The 20,446-nt window shown below is 41.0% G+C and overlaps 2 protein-coding genes across 3 annotated transcripts; one reads left to right on the top strand and one right to left on the bottom strand.

Moving 5' to 3' along the window:
* Positions 1 to 211: 211 nt before the first annotated feature.
* med4 (mediator complex subunit 4) lies at positions 212 to 3,216 on the bottom strand. The gene is made up of 7 exons (XM_079170701.1): positions 3,140 to 3,216; positions 2,898 to 2,964; positions 2,565 to 2,735; positions 2,350 to 2,407; positions 2,168 to 2,254; positions 1,962 to 2,093; positions 212 to 1,330 (listed from the first exon to the last, which is right to left on the bottom strand). Exons 1-7 carry the CDS (start codon positions 3,211 to 3,213, stop codon positions 1,158 to 1,160), a joined length of 762 nt encoding a protein of 253 aa, XP_079026827.1. The 5' UTR covers positions 3,214 to 3,216; the 3' UTR covers positions 212 to 1,157.
* A 2,085-nt stretch (positions 3,217 to 5,301) lies between these two features.
* Positions 5,302 to 19,322, top strand: itm2bb (integral membrane protein 2Bb). Of its 2 annotated transcripts, none has more exons than XM_079169724.1 (7): positions 5,302 to 5,530; positions 15,131 to 15,262; positions 16,261 to 16,329; positions 16,952 to 17,101; positions 17,457 to 17,567; positions 17,764 to 17,914; positions 18,436 to 19,322. In XM_079169724.1, exons 1-7 carry the CDS (start codon positions 5,447 to 5,449, stop codon positions 18,522 to 18,524), a joined length of 786 nt encoding a protein of 261 aa, XP_079025850.1. In that variant the 5' UTR covers positions 5,302 to 5,446; the 3' UTR covers positions 18,525 to 19,322. The 2 variants fall into 2 exon arrangements, with proteins under 2 accessions (XP_079025850.1, XP_079025849.1); XM_079169723.1 differs by having other exon boundaries at positions 15,131 to 15,298.
* The last annotated feature ends 1,124 nt before the right edge of the window (positions 19,323 to 20,446 follow it).

The following is a 20,446-nucleotide window of genomic DNA, read 5'->3' as shown; positions in this document are numbered from 1 at the left end:
ACTCATATTTGTAGATGAAGAATAGACATTGTATCTTGTATGTTTTTCAGGGCTTTTAATCAACACCTTGTGGAGTCTGAATATTATCAACTCATAAAGAAACACTCCCTCCTTCACGTTATCACAAACATTCACATTCTTTTTTACAATGGAAAAAACGAACAAAAACACACCCAGTTTCTATTCAAAAAGTATTTATTTACAAGGCTGAGTATGTACAATCTTATTTACACAGAGGTAAATCCACAGCATTAGTCCAAATTGTTATTCAACAACCTGCACTACACGTAGAAACACTCACGCTAAAACTGACAAAAAGGAGTTACACACTTCAAACACCGGTCACCAAAGAGCAAGAGGTCAGATTTTGGGTTTGGTTTCTCTTTGAGTGTTTTTGAGAAGATTAGAATAATTACATCGTGTAGAAGTCTAGAATAGGAGTTCATCTTTCTTATTTGTGTTTAAACTACACTATACTTGCGTTTAACTGGTGCAAATTGAGGCTGTGAAAGGAATAGTAAGAGAGTGGTATCAACCTTCTCATTTATCTCTCAGCAAACGAGTAAGAAAGAATTGTTCCTTGAAATAAAATGTCCACGTATCGGCCAAAAACTGTGACACAAACCTTCACTTGACGCCAGTAGAAGCTCCGTTTACTCTGGAGGAACAGCTCCCTTTGACTGATTAAAGCCACACAGACTGACGATTAGGTCAGATTTAATTATGATAAGGATTTCTTCAAACCTTCAACTGCTGGGCCACACTGGACCAGTTATGAACAATCCAGAGAAGAGGAGTTAAAACACAAATATAACCTTAAAAATGGCTCATACAAACCGGCTCATTCGACATGGAAGATGGCACTTATTTACTAAAGGATAGCAGGGAAGTGACTAAACTAAAGATGTCAGCTGAGAAGAATGAGAGTGGAGCTTCTACATACAGCTTTTAATCTCTTTCCACTTTAGGAATTAGCTCCTTCGTGACTCCAGATATTCACTACATGCAAAGTTTTACCACAAGACACTCGTGTAGACTTGGATTTGAAGGCAAAGAAACAAAATGGTCTTTTAAATTTACAAGCTTAATTGTTGTCCTTTTTGTCTGACCAAAGCTCAGTGGTGACCTTTCAAACACTCACACTCACACTCAGTCGTTCAGTCGGAATCACTGCTGCTGCTGGAGGAATCGGTCGACATGGCTTCCACGTCGTCCTCGTTCTCCTTGTTGTGACCCGGAGGCTCAAGGCCGAAGTCGTTCCCGTGATGAGGAGGCAGCATTCCCACGGAGACGTCTGAGGACTGCCAGGGGTAGTGAGGCGTCAGGACGTCTGAGAGGACAAAGAGGAGAGACGGAGGTTATTCTGGGGATTCACAAATCTAGCGAGCGAGTGCCCATGTTATAACAGTAATAATGTCCTCTGAGGTGTCCAGATGAAGACAAATAATACACACAGTAGAGGACTCTTACTTTGACAATTACACCAGACTGGTTTGGGCAAAATCAAATCCTTCATCAAAGAATATACAACGACTTACGACTTAAACTGATTCATAAGAAATTGTGTTATTAACTGATGTCTCACTCGTGCCACTTTAGTGAAGAAGTGCTAGGAGAGTGGAGTAACATCTGCAGCATTACACGTGATAAACAAGCTGATATTTTCTAACCATAACTGGAACATGCGTCTGTCCACAATGCCATCAGTTCATAATGTTGTCCCATTAGATGTTTGTGTGAAACGGTCATAATAAGCACATGAATTCTTGAGTTATGGCCAAAAACGTGTTTTGCAAGGTCACAGTGAAGTTCATTCTTCAGTCCAAGATGATGTCTGTGCCAGATGTAATGAAATCCCCTCCAGGCGTTCACATAGGTACGCACAGACGGATGGACAACCTGAAAACATCCTGCCTCCATCTCCGGCACAGAGGCATAAAACCCTAATCCTTTGGACTTACCTGGCAACCTCCCAGCAGCCAGAGCGTCACCCGGCAGATGACCGTTCACGCCATTGGACGGCAGGTTGGCCATGTGACCCAGCATTCCACTGCGCATTTCCAGGTCAGTAGGATAGGGTCTGCGTGGATCACCTGTAACGGACACGCGTGTTAGCGGTGAAGGGAAACATGAGGAGCAGGGGGAACAGTTATTCTGTGGTTCCTACCTGGTACCCAGTTGAGCGGCGCACACACAGCGTTACTGGCACTGATCCTGTGAGCGTACTTGATGATTTCCTCTGAAGAGATGCTTCCTGCAAAACAACAAGTCAACAAACCATCAGACACAAAACCAGAGCCAACAAGCGCAGCAATCATCAGAGAGCGATGGACAGGTGTTTTAGCTCACCTTTCCTGGCTTTGTCAATGGATTTGAGTTTCTCTTTTGCCTGGTAAACAGCAGTGGCCTTAAAAAATAAAGATGGAGGACTCGATTTAGATAAGATTAGGTAAGAAGTCAGTCCTGAGGAAAGACGGTGTTGGTGCAGAAAGATCTTCTGGACTGTTTTTAATGTAAAAGGTATTAAGTCCCATATTTGAATTTGTCACAAAAGCACCACCCACCAGGATGTGCTCCGCCTCCTTCAGCTGCTTCTGGAGCTGCTGGATGTCGCTGTCTCTCTTCTCCACCTCCTTCTCCAGCAGCTGCATCTCCTGGTGGACCTTCCCCTGCTGCTGAGCCGTCTCCATCAGCTCCAGGAACTCCCGGTCCCTTTGCACCAGCAGCTCCAGGATCTGAGGACCACACACAAAACACTTCTAGTATATACACACATAGGTTTTATTTGAATAGATTGTACTAAATACTACCTCCACCACTCTGATTGAAATGAGATGGTTTAACTATTGGTCTGTGTATCGTTATGAATGAAACTCTTGGTCAGTGTGTTGTGTTACCTGGGTGTCCTCTCCTGTCTGTGGCAGCTTCTGAGTCCTGGACAGAGCCAACATCTCTATCAACTCTCTGAAATAATAAAAACACACGCAAAGGAGATTCAAATAGCGGCTAACGTGATGGTTAGCTAGCTGATTCATGTGCTCTGATGGGCCGAATAAACTCTCTACACGTGAAACAACGATACCGTAATTAACCTTATAAAAGCGAAACCAGGTTACAACTGTGAGAGTTTGAACTTTACCGGGATAAAACCTCCAAATCGTCCAACGCAGACAGCAGCCGTTCCTTCGTTGATTTCTCTGCCACCGTCGCCATGGTTGGCTCGCGTCGCTTCTGCGCAAGACAGGAAGTGACGTCTGCAAATTCTTCTTTGAGTTTTATTTGCTAATGTAAGCTGGAAGTGCCGTACTCTACTACCATCTTCTGGTGAAGTTACCTCCTACAAGTACATGTATTCATCTTCTGATGAAGTTCTTCTTCTTTCTTTTTTTGTAGGTTTATTGGCGGTTGGCAAATACTTAATTGGTGAATTACCGAAATCAACTGGTATGGAGTGTGGACTAGTACTTATGGTTTAGTATGAAAAATAAAATAAAATGAAATGAAATGAAATAAAAATAATTAACTACAATTCTGATGTACTTGTACATTACTTGAATATTTCCACTTTATACTTTTAGTCCACTACATCTCAGAAGGAAATATTGTACTTTTTACTCCACTAACCGTAGTTAGTTGCTGTATATTATAAATGTGCATTTTATTTACAGCACAGACATTAAAGTAATAATACACATTATAACAGTATAATCAAGTATACATGATAGAAATTGAGGTGGATTTTTTGATAGAGCATATCATTTGGTGATACAAAAGCGCAATAATAACAATATTATAATTAAATATTATTATATAGTGATATAAGTATTGTAATTCGTATACATATAATGTATACGTATGGGTTGGACATCTGCTGCAGTCAAATTTCCCACATGTTTCTATATCCTTTCTATACTACATAACTACTTTCACTTGTGATACTTTAAGTACAGTTTACTGATAATACCTCTGTACCTTCACTTAAGTAGAATTTTGAATGTATGACCACGGGGGAAATCAGCCGAGGTCTGGCAACCATTCCCCGGTTATCCGTTGAGTTTTGTTAATGTTGATCCTGTAGCAGCTGTGGGAACCATGGGTGTGAACAGATCAAGCTAACGGTAGGTAGCCAGACATTTTCCGGAACATGAGTGTGTTTGACTTCAAAATAAAAGCGCCATAAACACCATGGAAACATTTTGGGAAATATCTTTATTAGCTTTCTCTCTGGGAGTTAGCTAGATGTTCAGATTGACACCACTCATGTCAGACTCGTGTCTGTACAGTAAATATATGAGGGAACAGAACACAGAACAGCTTGATCTGTGTTCTGTGTGTGTGTTCTGTGTTCTGTTCTATGTTCTGTTGTCTGTGTTCTGTTCCGTGTTCCATGTTCTATGTGTGTTCTGTGTTCTGTATGTGTTCTGCATTCCGTGTGTGTTCCGTGTTCCATGTTCCGAAAGAAGAAAAACATAGAGATAGCTAGCTTAGCGTAGCATGAAAAGTGGAAACAGTGGAAACCGCTAGCCCGAGTCTGTCTGAAGACATCTGAATCACTCAATGTTATATCTCATTTATTGAATCCGTACTAAAAGGTTTTTCACCGGCGTGTATATGTGTTATATATAATATATATTTATATATATATACATTATATATATATTATGTGTTATGTAAATATGGGTGTAGCTTATATGCAAAACTATTTCTTGACCGTTGCTAGGCAACCAGCGGAGAATTCAGGAAGTTAGTCTTTATGCTAAGCTAAGCTAATTGGCTGCTGCCTGCAGCTACATATTAAGCGCACAAACATGACATCAATTTTCTCATGTTATTCCCAGTAAGAAGGGAAAAAGCATATTTACCAAAATGACAAACTATTTAATTACACAATAAAAATACTAGACCCCCCCCCTCTACCGGACTGCAGGTCAAATGTAGAACCTCCTTTAGATGCTTAAAGTCTGTATTATATGCTTCACTCTTTCAGTAAAAGTCCTTCATTCAAATTCCCAAATAATAGTTCAGAAGTATTATCAACAAAATGTATTAAAAGTACCAGCAGTGCTGTTGTGCAATAAAACGTCTCCTGTGACTGATATATTAATACTCAAACATAAACACTCAAAATTGTACAGAATAAATGTACTTTTTTCATCTTTTACTAAAGTTAAAAATGAAAAAAAACGTTCACCAAAGCTCAAAGAGGAAGCGTTGCCATGTTTTAGGAATTTATGCTCTTATGTTGAAACCAAACCGGAAGTAGTTTTGTAGGTTTGTTTCATAGTTTGACCCTCTCTCGTTATCACAACAGATCAGACTTGGCACCGCGAGAGAAGAAGTGTGACTTCCTTTTACTTCGGAGAAAATTCTCCCTGTTTTGCTGTGTTCCTACAGGTTTTTTCTAAGTACTTCTTTCGTCCCGGACTTCGTTGGGTTTACTTCCAGGATGGTGAAAGTGTCTTTTAGCTCCGCGCTGGCTCAGAAAGACGTGAAAAAGGACGCGGAAACTCTCATTCCCGAGGAGGACAAAGTGAGTAGAAAATGGCTAACCGAGCTTCCAGCTCGAGGGAGGAAGGCGCAGTTCATATAAACACACAATAAACACACAATGGGCTAGTTTAGCTAAGACTTCTATTTATAGTTTACCGTTTTTTTAGGTTAGACACTTAAAAACAAAGACAAATGCAATAATTTAACAGGATTTTGTAATCGTGTTATGGTAACGTTATATAGGTTACTTCCTCATGTAGCACTTCATGTTTCTATTCTTTGAAAAACATAATATAATATTTAATATTACACAGTGTTTGTGTTTGACGGTCTGACTTGTCTACTCACATTTTAAATAATTAAATGTATTACACATTTTTTTTCTTCTATTTTTTGAAAAATAATTGCAGCATAGTTTTTAAATGTGTGGTAATTCGAGAAAACATCCTTGTTAGGTTGTGATTCGAAGTTTAAAAGGCATCACTTGTACATAGTTATTTGTTTTTAGTGAGAAAACTCAACATGTGTTAAGAAAAATAATTGAAGTAATCAAAAAGTGAAGAATAGTAACTCAAATGTTTCCTTTAAAGAGGGTCAAACTCCTTTTTCTTTCTGTCCCTTTTGGTTGGATTTGCTCTCATGTTTCCCTTTTAGTCACTCAGTCTCATTATCTCTGATCTTCACTATAAAGAGAAACCAGAACCTTTATCTTGCACTAAAGTGTGTCACTCTTACAAAATAGAAAGCAGACAAGTTTATGAGATTAAATGTCCCATCAAGCAAGAAAACCCATGAATATTTTAGCTGCAACAGGTAACTTTATCTGATCTCCTGCCAATATCAAGCTCATGCAAATGAAGAGTTTGGTCTTTGAATTAGACAGAAAAGCTTTTGAGTTTCTGAGTTGTTCATCCTCTGCCTGTTACAGTCACAGAGAGAAAGCTTCCTGTCACAAGTTGCCTTTTTCACAGGAGTCCTGGAGAAGTTGTGAAAGTTGTTTTCCGAGATTGAATTGCTTTGGAAACGTCAGGAAACGACACATTGTAGGTTGCAGTCGCTGCAAAAATGTGACACCTCTGAGTCAAAACAAAGAAAAAGCAGCTGCTGTGAATCTCAACGTTTCATGTGATGTTTTTGTAAAAGTACAGAGGCTGTGAGCACGCTTTACTTCTGCAGACCAACTGGATGAATAATCCAGGTGACTGGAGGTTAGACTGCAGAGGGTTGTTGTTTCTCTCTCTGGTATAAAGTCTAGTTAAACCCTTCAGAGGGTTGTTGTCTCTCTGGTATAAAGTCTAGTTAAACCCTTTCGTGCAACTCCTTCCGTCTCCACCCTGTTGTGAAAGAAGCTGATTCTGTTTCAGGCTTTCTGAGGAAGACTCTGTAGAGTAATGCATATGAATCTAAAGAGCTGTAGACATCATGCATGCAGAGGCTGTGTTTCTTTTAGTTGCTGTTGAGCATAACGCTGCTGTCTTCCTGTGTGGTTATTAACACTAGACTGGGTTGGTTTCAGTATGACTGTCTCTTATCGTGACAACAAGGGGCTTAATGTTGTTCTTCTGGCTGCAAACGCAGCAGATTCTGTCCGTATTCGTGCCGTTCGGAGGGATTTTCCTGCACTTGGGTGGCGTGGCTCCGCCTGCAGCGTCAGATAGAACATTTCTTAGTTCCAGCGTCTCAATTGCAGGATGAAATTGTATTTAAATGCATTTTAGTTCTTATAACAGACACGACTCAAAAATAAAACATGTATCAGCATGTTGTTCCTTTCAGTTCTAAGGAAGCATGAAGAGGAAGTGATTCTCTGACATGTCTAATCTATTTAGTTAAATTATGTATGTAGAGCTATGCATGTTCTATGCAGCTATTTATCTTTTGTGATTTCTGTAAATTGTTTCTTTTGTGATTTCTGTAAATTGTTTAATGGGCCGTTTTTCTCTGTAGTGTATATGTTAAAAATTAGTGAAACATGCTGTTTAATTTTCCTGAAGCCCAAAAGTAGCGTCTTCAAATTCAGTTTCAGTCTCAAAAGACAATAAAAAACTGCTAATTCATCACATTCTCTTTCTGTGCTTTTGTTTTGAAAGAAATCCCCCAAAACCCGATGTGACAAGTGAGAAGGGAAACAAGCTCGTCTCATTTTCTATGTTAATGAACTTCATCGGAGTTGAAACCGGCCAGCTAAAGCCGGTCGCCGAGACGTTTATAGCAACAACAAAAAATAGACCGAGCTTAACATTTAGGCCGAGCCTGCTGAGTTCAGCCCTCTCCTCGAGTGAGACACGGTGCTGGTTCAGAAAGGGAAGCAGCTTTCTTCCTGTCGAACATTAAGTTCCAGCTCGCTTAAAAAAACAAAAACAGAAATACTCTGATACTTCAAGTAAAAGTATCCATACTACAGTATTTAAATACTCGGTAAGGAAACAAAAGTTATTTCCCTTTTGTGACGTAGTGGAGTAGAAGTATAAAGGGGCAAAACAATGGAAACACTTTTTTCATATTAAATCACTTAGTTTGTCATCAAGTTGCTGAGGTCTTCAGGCGTTAAGAAGTGTGTCTTTAGACGGAGGTAATGGAGCTCAACATGTACAACATCGGGTCTGTTTGTGTCTAATTAAGCCAGAGCATCGTTACAGTTAATCAGCGTCTTATCGGCTTATCGGCTGCAAACACAGTTTGACTTTGTTGCAAATGAACAATGAGCTTCCCGCTGCGTCTTTGTGCTGATTCTGCTGGTTTATAGATGCAGTCTTTACTGGGCTCTGCTCCATTAGAACCAGGACGGACCGCTCAGCTGTCGTCTCTCTTTGCACATTTAAATTCTACACCTGAAAGCATTAAAAACTCTCCCAATCTTCACTTTGTCTTTTGCCCAAAAGGGTCTTCAAACAGTAATAACTGTGATTTGAAAATGCAGCAAATACTCACAAATGAAAAGCTGTTTTTTGAATTGCTATATTAATAAAGCTATTGATTTATCTTTTATAAGTTGTACAATGGAACAGACGTTTATTACGTCGACTTGAGTTTGTGGTGACCGGGCCTCGGTTTCTCTGCTAATAGACGACACTTAAAATAACCTCCAGGCAGCTCACCTGAGATTATCTTCCAGCACGTTAACACGTCACACTCGGCTGTCAGCTCCGCGTCGTAAACATCACATCAGCAGCGTGTGAATCCAGGCTAATCAAGTCTCCATCACAAGTCGCCTGCTTTTAGCTTCACAAAAATCGTGCGTTTGTGAAGCTGTACTTGTGTTTCTTCCACAACAACGGACTGATTATCACAACTTTTGAGTTTTATTACTTTCCTGTCTCGAAGGCAGCTGAGTAAACAGCGTTTTTGTTGCTGATGGAGAGAGAGGCTGAACTATAAAAGAGGTTTTATAGGAGCTGAGGTACTGCAGCCGGATTTAGTCGCGGTGTGTGCTGTGGATGCAGGAAGGAAGCTTTATTAAGACGTGTTGGCTGCTGCTGACCTCGCTGTTGCTCTGCTGCTAATGTGTGAGAGGGAATTATTTTTATATATGCGGGTTAAGAAGCGTGCATGTGGAAAACCTGACGTGCACATACAAGTCATTAAATACTGTTGAGTTTTGTTTGCTTTTACAATGAAAGTGGTGCTTTTTTTTTTAAGTATTCCATGACTGTGCAGTCTGTGACTTTGTGGACGTGTGTCGGCAGGTAACTCACACCTGTGTGTTACCTGTTTGTGATGACGGGATGAGTACACAGTGTACCAGAGGATTCATTGTGTGCAGATCTCAAACAGACATGACGGTGGGAGTGAATCCTCTCCAGGCCCTGGAGCAACGATGACATCTCTCATTTAGTCAACAGAAAGTATGCATGTAATCCATTTCCACCTCTACTTTGTCTCCCTGCTACAAGTGTTTTTTGGGTAGATCACCGCAGGGTTTAACAGGGCTTTGTGAAGTGATGAATCGATGAATCAGTCGATCCTAAATGCTTACAAATGCAACGTTCCAGCTTCTAAATTGTGAGGAAAATAGTCAATTAAGGACAATTAAGGAAATTTGGACTCCTAGTCGGACAAAATATTCAATTTTGGATTCAGGAAGTGACGGAGAGAAATTGTGACGTTTCATCGACCAAATGATTCAATTGGAATGATAATAGTCATTAGTTGCAGGCAGCCATCTTTCATACTTGATGATGTTCTTCATCTTGCAGCAGTTAACAGGTGATTCATTCATGGGAATGATTTGCATCTATTTCCATCTCTGGCTACCAGAAACCGTCTCCATGTGACTCACACGGCTTTACTTTACTTCAGTTTTACTGGCTTTACTTTGGTACATTTGGTGCAAACCCCAAAATACAACCAAACTGCATCAGTTGCATTCTTTTTAGGGATAAAGATGGCTGGTGGACTTGAGAAGGAACAGTCATTTGAAGGGAAAATAACGTGTATTTGTGAAGAAGACTTTGTACCTTTTTAATGTATTAAAGATCTTAGTCCTCTCAGCCCAATCAACTGGACCCGATCAAGCTTATGCTGTAGGAGATTCCAAACCCTCCAGCGGTATCGTACATACGCGGCTACATTACGGGATTACGGCCCAAATTTCTCCCTGAGCCACTTGCCGCTGCTCTCGGCCTGCGTGTCCTCCGATCATCGTCTGAGGCATGCAGACGGCTTGAGAAGGATTACGGTGTAATCGGTCAGATGGAGACTCAGCCGGAGAGACTTAGCAGCCTCCTGCAGGGGCGCCGAGCGCTAAAACTCAAGAAGAGAGAAGATTAACAAACAGATATGCAACCTCCCAGAGACCCTTCACCCAGTGCAGAGAACCACATTTACAGCAACTACGAGATGGATGTGTTGCGTCGAAAGCTGCGGCAACAACTTTTGATAATCGAATAATCGTGTTGGCCCTCTTTCAAACTAAAAAAAACGCCGAACATTTGCCGGTTCCAGCTCCTTAAACGTGGGGATTTTCTTCCTTATTTTGTCACAATATGACAGTTGGTAAAATATCTGTGGGGTCTAGACTGTTGGCGTCACAAAAGAAGACTTATATCACAAAATATCACGTTGGGATGTTTCATAATCGTTAGTTTCAGCTCTGGTTATGTCGCCAGTTAGTGTAGTTCTGCTTTACTTAAAACAAGTCTTGCAGTTTTGTTTTAGTGAAGGCTTACTGTGCTCATTTTACATTTGTTGTGTAACTGGTTTAATGGCAAAGAAAGAGGAACAGACAGTTGGCTTTGGATTATAGTTTCACTTTAGTTTTAGTTTCTCTTTTATAGTTTTCGTGGACTTTAATCACTGGAGAATACATTTTTTTTTTTTCCGTGTGTGTGTAATGTCTCTGATATCTGAATAAGACAATCCAAGTAACTCCTGTGGTGCATCCGCGTGGCTTCGCAATCATTCGTGGAAATGTTCGGTCGAACTTTGTCTGACTTTATCTAAACTACGGAGGAGGTTTTTTCTGGTTAAGTGTTGAAGACGGTCTTCGGTGTGTCGAGTTCCTCGGCCTTCACAGAGGCCGCATGCAGCTCCGAGCAGAGGATGGAGTTTCAGGGAAACTGGAGCGGAGTCCTGGACACTTGATACTCGCCTGTCTCACCTGTCTGTCTCCACAGAGACGGGAACACAAGCTGCTCTCAGGTGAGGCGACGCTCGCAACGCTGCAGGCTGATCCGCTTCAGATCTTTCGCCGTGGACTGAACCGTCTATCTGATCACGGAGAGGAGTCGTGTATTTACGCAATGTAGAATAAACGTTTTTGTTGAGGCGAAATGAAAGACGAGCGCAGTCAACATAGAGTTGAAATGAACGACGATAACGCTGTGGGTGAAAGCAGAACTCAAAATGGTGAAGAATCTGTCGAAATGATGTAAAATGACACTGAAATAATAAAATATTGACATCAAATACATCCTCGAATGTTTCAACGTCAGAAACAAACAGTTTGTTTTTTCAGAATCATTACTTTTCTGTAGGTTAATAACATTTCGAGCAGAAATGCCAAACTGCTTTCAGCTCAATGTGAGGATTTGGGGGTTTTCTAGTTGGTTCATCTCAGTCACACACACACACACACAAAGACGGTCATTGATCGCTGTTGTAGCGTGACTGTGTGATGTGAATGCAGCCCAGATAAACCAGCCTCACCACAGCACACCCACACCGGGGAGTTCTGCAGCAAAATGAGACCAAAAAGTACCAACAGTGGATGTCAAAGTAGAGACAAGTAATACTAATAATAATAATAATACGTTTAAATCATAAACGAGTTGGGCAGACAGTTTGGAGAACAAAAGAGGGAGTGAATCAGTTTAATTATTTAGATACAAAAGGCTGAATGAATGGGAATCAGTTCCTGCACATACATCTGCACAAGTCGGTCAGTTTTCATATATATATATATATATATATATATATATATATATATATATATATAGTTATTTTTCACACCATTTGTTGTTCTGTTGCTTCAGGCGATGTGAATAATTGACATTAGGCTCTTTAATCACTTTAATTGAAGCACTTTGGTGGCAGCTCTAATCTGCAGTTTTCACATTTGCTGCTTAATTTACAGAGTTAAGGAATTGTCAAAAATATTTATGTGAGAAAGTGATTTTACTCCTCAAATCATCAAGTAGGCTTGAAAAGATGTTTATTGATTGACGAGTAAAAGAAAGAAATGCAAAGAAAACTAAACAGTAGTTTAATCCGTTAAAAATACAAATCCTTCTCTGGTTTTAGCTTCTCAAAGGTGAGGCTTTGCTGCTTAATATCATTAAATATTTAAAAAACATTTCTTTATTCAGTAATGGAAGTAATCTTTAGCTGCAGCCTCGTCCTCCACTCCTCCGTGAGTGAGTTTCTGACTGTACATGTTGTTCCTGCTGTGTGTGTGAAGTTGACATACTTCACTGTGTTGACACATGATTGTGTTAATGAGGGTGTGTATGTGTGTGTGTGTGTGTGTGTGTGTGGTCTGTGTGTTGAAGTTATGAAATGGCGGTCTAAAGGCCTGTTGGGTCTTGCTGTTGGTGAAGCTTTAGCAGACTGTTGTGAAACAGGAAGATCGCTGCAGCAGAGTCCAGGGCTCACATGTTGTTTGAAACATATGTAACTGTAATAACATTTACATTGTGTGTGTGTGTGTGTGTGTGTGTGTGGAACAGATTGAAGTAGTTCATCAGAATGACCCGTTGAACTCTCAGTAAACTGAGCTGCTACGCTGTGTTTCATCATTGAGTAACAGATTAATGACTTTAAAGACTTACGAGACGCTAAAACACTTCAGAGTCGGTTGATAATACCAACTCACCACGACTATTATTTCATCTTTTAGCTCACCGGTGAACGGTAGAACCACCGGTCACATGCACAGAGTTTGCCTAAACACCGTAAGAGGAGATAAGTCTCTAAACTCGACTGTTTGATATTCTCATCTGTCTGCTGGAGGACATGCAGTAAGTGCAAACATCCTCCTCTGCCTTCGTCTCTTTTCTTTCCCTCGGAGTCAAAGGGAGGAAGAGTGATTCCAACAAACCTTCACTCGGCAGAGATGTCTGGAGCTTTACAGCCTCGGGGAAATGTTCCCTTCTAGTGTCAGTCACACACTCGCTGCATCTCACATCTAACGGCACGCTCTGCACTTCCCTCTTTGAAGGGCTCACCCTCACTTCCTCTCCTCAAACACTCGTTCTTTGGTTCCTCTTTTCTCAACGTTCTTCTCACTTAGCGCCTGCCAGAAGAAAGAAAAACGGTGCACAACGTTTGGGGAGTTTTGGGGTTTTTTTTGCTGTCCGAAAGAGCTTTCAGTTTTTAAAAGTTGCTATTTTTGTGGTTTTCGGTGTTTTGGAAATGCCGACTCATGCCCCAAATTCATCGATGTATCAAAATTCTAATTTGAATGTTAAATTGACGGCTGACTGTCTGCTTATGTCACGAAACATGTTTTATGATGACTGCAACAGAACATCCACTGAACACACAAAGTACTTCTGTAAATAGTAGAATAATTACCGTCTGTTTATTATAGAGTATGTATTGATTTACATATATTACTGTATTAAACGGAGTTTATTAGCTTTTGACAGTGACTCGTTTTTAAAAGAGGAACTTCAATTTGAATATCTGACATCTGCAGAAACTGTTTGTAAAGCGGTTCCTTCGAGGTGTTTGTTTGTTTCCATGTGTTATGAAGTGATGCATTGTGGGAAACCAAACCCAATTCTGCACAAACATAATGTCAGAAACATTGTAGTTGATCGTCTCTTTGAGGTTTTGCTGCTTTTCTCAGTTTGACATCAGAAGAAATTGTTAACACGTTTTGGAGGTCTGACAAAAGCAGCCATTTAAAGGAGCTCTGTGAGTCTGTGATGGTGTCTTCTATTCTTTCTGACGTTTTGTGGACTTCTAAGGGAACTAAATAGAAAGTTAAACACAAGTGTCTATTTTGGACTGTGACTTGTAAAAGCACCCTAAATAACAGTGACTCATACTTTAACAAAAACAATCTCAAACACCAGAAGTTTTCACGAGAGCCACTTAAGTAAACTTCAGAAGACGCGTGTTGACAATAAACAGCGAAATGCTTTAGTCGGTGTTTCTGTGAGTGAAACCGCAGGCTGTGTTTTCAGGCATAACATCAGTTTAAGAAGACGTGATGGTGGTCGAGGGAAGCAGCTCCTCGAACGCTCAGACTTAATGGCTCCCGGCTGTTAATCCTCAGACCAGGTTTCTGCCAGAGTCTGAAAACGGTTTTGTGTTCGTAGCAGCAGGAGACGAGTCGGGGCTCGTTCTGGAAGAAGCTGCTGCTTTATCCGCCGTGCCCAAAGTCCACCGGCTGATGTCGGTCTGACGGTGATAAGCTCTGGTTTCTTCTGCTCCGTTGAATATTTACTGATGATCGTGCTTTCCCCTCAGCTCCGCTCAAAGTCTCAAGTTTCTCTCAAACACACAACGCAGTGATTCGTGTTCAGTGTTCTCCACGACTCAGGCGGAAATAAAACGCTGAAAGATTCACAGATTCATCTGTTCTTTAATTTATTTGAACTATCTTATGGAATAGTGATCTTTCCGCTTCCACGTGTACTTATATATTTACAAAGGGAGTAGTTGCGTAACCAAGAGGTGCTCCTCTAGCACTATTGGTTTATTGGCTTTATTGGTTGGACTTTTTTAAACTACAGCCACTAAAAACAGCATGAAGTCAGCACTGGTGATGCTGTGTTTACAGAATGTTTTAGTTCCCATTTGATGCTATTCTTCAAAAATGTTTAAATCAGTTTAAATGGCAAAAAAGAAGAGATGAGGGCTGCAGCTCAGAGGTCAGGAACCGGGCCAATGTGGACATGTGGTCTGCAACTTGCATGTAATTTGCATTTGAGGAATTAAAACGTGTCGTAATGGTTAAATGTAGATAAAACACTGTGAATCAAAGGGTACAGAAAATACACTAGTGATGAATTGTGGAAATAATGGAAACTGAAATGAGTAAGTAATGCAAGATCATAATCGGACACGTTGATCTCAGGAAGTGTGTTTTTATATATTCATCATGTGGTTGAAGGACATCCTATCTAATCCCTGAATAAACATTCAAACTTCATGACGTCTTATGGCCCTCGTTCTTCTTCTTCTCCTGCAGGATGCGGAGGCGGCGCTGCCGGTGCGTCACCAGTCTCGGGCCTGGTGCTGGTGCATGTGCCTGGGTCTCGCCCTCATGCTGTCTGGAGTGGTGGTCGGAGGTGCATACCTGTACCGCTACTACTTCCTGGAGGTGAGCTACCAGCCCCAACAAGGGTGGGAAGAAGAGGTAAATTAAAACGATGATCAATTATCAAAGTATCAGCAAAGGAGGATTGGAGGCGGATTAGAACTTGCAGCTTTAAAATGTGCTCGTTGTTTTGCAAAGGCCCGGGAGGAGTTGGCCGCTTAAAAGTCTGGAGACGCAACCGGAGAGGTTTCACAACAAACAGACACACAAGCAAATGTATGCAATACATCATAATAACGTAAAAGTAATAAACAAATCATCTGATAAAGTCTTTATGCGGGTTGAAGTCCACGATCCAACAACAACATCACGAGCGTGGCGTGTTAATTAATCACACGTTTCTGGAGAAAATGTGAACAGACGAACGCGACAGGTTGAAGCAAGTCAGACTGCAGTGAGCTGTTCTTATGTGAAGCGCTATCTCCGCCTACCTGGGCAGGTTTTAAAACGGTGTGACGGATAAACAGATTCCTGGGGATTAATAGCCAAAACAGACACTTCTCAGGAAATACAGCTGTGAGATGTTAAATGAATCTAGCTGTGTTTCCTTTCAACACCTCATCACTTTACAGTAGTTAGTTTTATTATGTCCGGGTGATTTGATCTCGTGTGGCATATAACCCGACTATAAATCTACAGACGCACGAGGCTGTACTGGATGAAAAATGCAGATACACTTTTTCTATTCTTGGGTTTCTAATCTCGAGCATTCCAAACCCTTGATTCAGAGGAAGAACCCTCCAAAATAACGAATCTAACCGGTAAAAAGGAAGCAGCATCAGGTAGAGAAACAGATTGATGATGTAAACACAACATTGATCCAGGACGACGTCAAGCAAACCTCCTGGTGCTACGACCTCTTCTCCACCACTCGCACAGAGCGAGAGGAGACGGAATGTCTCGTGTAGTGATACAGGCTCAAACTAGAGACATTACTCTCTGATTATGTCTCTTTTTCTGTCTTACTTTCTCATATTCTCATCCTCCTCTCGTCCCTGCAGGAAGGCCGGGTGTTTGTGTGCGGCGTGAACTACCGCGAGGAAGACTTCATGATCCAGGAGGAAGAGGAGGTATGAAGCTGTACAACGCATCGCTTCATTAGTGTCTCTTCCTGCTGCATATCAGACGTTGATGTTTTGAGTTCAATACGTGTGACATGAAGTGTGTTTTTCTCTGCAGCTTAATTAATCATTACAGACTGAGTCACCGATTGATTGATGACCAAAGTCACTGACTGACTAATTAACTCCAGTCAACAGTGGACTCGCAGTAAAGCCATTTAAATCTGTGTGTGCTCACAGAGCTTTGGTTCTTTATGTTGAGTTATACGCAAAAAGAACCACTCTGTTGTTTTTGTTAGTTTTAACTTTGGTTTAGTTGAACATTTTCAAACTGTTTGCTGTACAGTTGTAGATTTAGCGGGATTTTTTCTTCATTGTTTCTCCTTCATTTCCACACTATGTTAGCAAGAATGTGATGCAGTGCTGCAAGGATTTGCCAATTAATCATTTATTAATTGATTGGATTTGTTCAACCGTGCGAACTCTGCCTCACGCTTTCATTCCTTCCCTTTATGTGGTTGGCATTGAAAACCGCTCTTTCAGAAAGTGAACAATGGCGATAAATCACCAAATAACCGCCCGTGTGACTGGTTGTGGGGCCGGTTAATTAACTGGCTGAACTGGTCCGTAGGTTGCCGTGGACCTGCCAAACCAGTTCCACCTGCGGCAGATGGAGGAGAGGATCCGGGTGCTGGAGAGGGAGCAGGTGGAGCTCATCAGCGTCCCCGTCCCCGAGTTCGGTGATGGAGACCCGGCCGACATCGTGCACGACTTCCAGCGGGTGAGACACCAGATCCTCTGCTGCTTCCTGTTAGAAGCACGAAGGACTTGAAAGATTGATAGCTAATTATGATTAATGTTAATGTAACAAGGCTCTGTGTGAGAGATTACAGTTACATTCTTAAGACTTCACATAAAGAACACAGTATTCAACTAATGGCAGCTGTCAATGAAACCTGTGGATTTTCACATTAAAAACCCACCAATAACAAGCAGACTGGAAGACTTTTAATGTGAAAAATGAGCTGGAAGTGTCTTGCATTGTGTTAAAAGTCGAAGGGCCATTGAGGTAAATAAAATACTGCTTTTGTAAATACTAGTTTTCTTGGTTTGTAACCGTTTGTTTTGGTTTTCAGAGGTTGACCGCCTACCTTGATCTGAGTCTGAACAAGTGCTACGTCATCCCGCTCAACACCTCCATCGTCATGCCCCCCAGAGACTTAATGGAGCTCCTCAGCAACGTCAAGGTGACTGACGACAGCTTTAAACGAGGAAATAAATACCTGTGGACAGTCTTTATGCTAAGCTAGGCTAACCAGTAGCTGCCTGTGGCTCCATATTTAATGGGACTGTGTCGAGCAAAGAATGTATATTTAAGAGCTGGCAGCTGGTGTTAGTGGATGTGGTGTAATCATTATTTTTATTTGTCCTCCCCCTGCGCAGGCCGGCACCTACCTGCCTCAGTCTTACCTGCTCCACGAGGAGATGATTGTGACGGAGCGCCTGGAGCACGTCGACCAGCTCGGCTACTTCATCTACAACCTCTGCCGCGGCAAAGACACCTTCAAGCTGCAGCGCAGAGACAGGATTCTGGGTAGGAATAGAAAGCCATTCAGGCCTTTTTTTATTTATTAAAATGACTTTTACGTTTTAAGTGTAACAGTTTCTCCCGCAAACGTACTCTGGTGTCGTTCAGGCATGTGGCCACGTGTGTTTCTGTGATACTTGTACAGATCAGGGGGTTTATTGTCTGTATCCACAGGGGATCAGTTCCACAGTTCCCGCAGAAGAAATCAGGAAACAGAAATGAGTTTGAACCTGTTAACAGTGTAAACAAATCTAAAAGACTTATCAACGGAAATGGACGAGACAATGACAAGATAGTGACGATATAAAGAGCCTTAAAGAGGAATTTGGTTCACCACGTGTTGCTTAAAGATCACGTGTGGCTACGGATGTAACAATACACCGAAGTCATTCGTAGCGCCTACAACAACCGTCTGAACACACCTCGATGCTTTTAAGCTGAGTTTTATCTTCGCTGTCCGTGGAGCTTCACAGGGAATCTAACCGGGGACCTCAGCGGTACACTAAATCCCTCCATTTGACTTACAGGTATGCAGAAGCGTGAAGCTCTGAACTGCCACAAGATTCGTCACTTCGAGAACAAGTTTGTGGTGGAAACTCTGATCTGTGAGCTGTAGGAGTCCTCGTCGCCTCACAGCTGCTCTTAAAGTCACTGGTGTGCAGTGAGATCTGTTTGTTTTTTCTGTCTTTTTTTTTTTCTTCTGTCCTTTTACTTCAGGTAGTTTGACTGGTTGAGAGGAGTGAAATGTGAAGCTGTTTGGTAAAAATATTCATTGATTGTGATTTAAAACAAAAAAACAAAACAAAAAATAAAGACAAAGAGTTGTGTATTTTTCCACTTTTCTGTACGGGGATCTTCTTGGAATGTTTTCATAAATAACTAGTTAAAAGTCATCTGATTATGAAATAGTAAATTATTTTAATCAAAATAAATGCAATTATTAGCATGAACACGTATTTCACTAGGCGAGGGTAAATGTAGTTTGCCTTTTTTTCAGTACAAACATTAAGTTTCAGGAGAAAGGCGACTTTTATACCACTCATCCTGGTTGTTGAAGCAGATCAGTCCAGGGAGACTTTTTTTTGTTTTTTGTATTTTGTCTGCTGTAGCTATTAATACACTACAGCTGTTCTTTCTTAACTGGAAAATGATCTTAAAATACGAGTGTGAATACGTGCTTCTCTTTTTAAGCTTCAATTATGAGTTTGCATTGAATAGAAATGAGAAAATAGAACTCACAACAGGGCGTTTAGACACACACTTATGTTGAAATCTTTTTTCTCAAGGGTTGTCTGTCTTTTTTTTGAATGTGTAATTTGTCTTTTGGATAACTCTTCTTGTTGTACTAATTTGTGTATATACTCTCTTTAAAGTTACGAACAGACCAACACAATAAACAAAATAGAAAAACAAACCTGGTGCTCGCGTGTGTTTTCATTCGTTGGAGTCGTCGTTAAGCTGCCGGTGTCCTCCGCACAAAGGAACGTTTTTAGCGACGCTAGCTAACGATTAGTGGATTGTTTAGAAATAACATTCGGACATTCATGTTCCCCTCGGTATGAATTATAATGACTTCGATGAACCTCTAAGCTTTTATCAAGTGCAAACATTTTAATTCGACCATTAGCATTTAGCCCACAGAGCTGCTAGCAAAACAGTATTATTACTATCAGAATTTAGATTTAATGTTAACTTCTACTTTATATTCTCCCCCTTCTTCACTATATTTATCTGACAGCACTAGTTACTCTGGATTTTACATAATATTAAAAAAGTATAACATATAATACATTGTTGAAAAGAGGGGTTTGTGTGTAGTCGCGGCTGTGGCTAACGTGAGAGCAGGGCCGTCCTTCAATTAGAGGATCGGCTCCGCTAGTCGCATGTCGATGTGTCCTTGAGCAAGACACTTAACCCCGTAGCTGTGCCTACAGTGTATGACTGTGATATAATCTAAAAAATAAAAGCGTCTGCTAAATGACTAATGTTAGTTGCGTCTCTTGTAATGTTTGACGTCTGAGTCCTCATCAGTTCCACCAAAGAGACATTTTCCCTCTAAATGTCTCACATGGCTTCATTTCAGTTGCTGTTTTAAATTAGCGATATTTCAATTATAATTAAATAAGAGAGAAACGTCTGTGAGCTGAAACTCGATAGGGCTTGACCCCTCGGTTGGGAACCCCTGGACTAAACTAGCTAAGTGTTAGTACTTAAAAGTAGCTCCACCTTGAGCAGCTACAGTAAAATGCTACAATCTCATGTCACAGAAGACATTTTACAGAATGCATATTTTAATATTTCACTGATACGTAAGCATCATTTTGAATGCAGGCCTTTTACTTGTACTTATTCCACCACTGATTAGTACACATTGTTTATAGTATTATAAAGGATGAATATCAATGTGTACTAGTTGACTTGTTTATTTGTACGACTCTGCTGTGTCATCATGTGTCTGCCGCCGTCACCTCGGAGGACTGACCCCAGATCAGCTGTCGTAGCAGGCGCTCGGCCCCGCGTGTCATTTGATCACAGTGG

Source organism: Pholis gunnellus, assembly GCF_910591455.1.
Source record: "Pholis gunnellus genome assembly, chromosome: 12".
Classification (NCBI taxonomy): Eukaryota; Metazoa; Chordata; class Actinopteri; order Perciformes; family Pholidae; genus Pholis; species Pholis gunnellus.
Note: the sequence above shows the minus strand (reverse complement) of the source record. Positions and strands in the feature narration are given on the sequence as shown.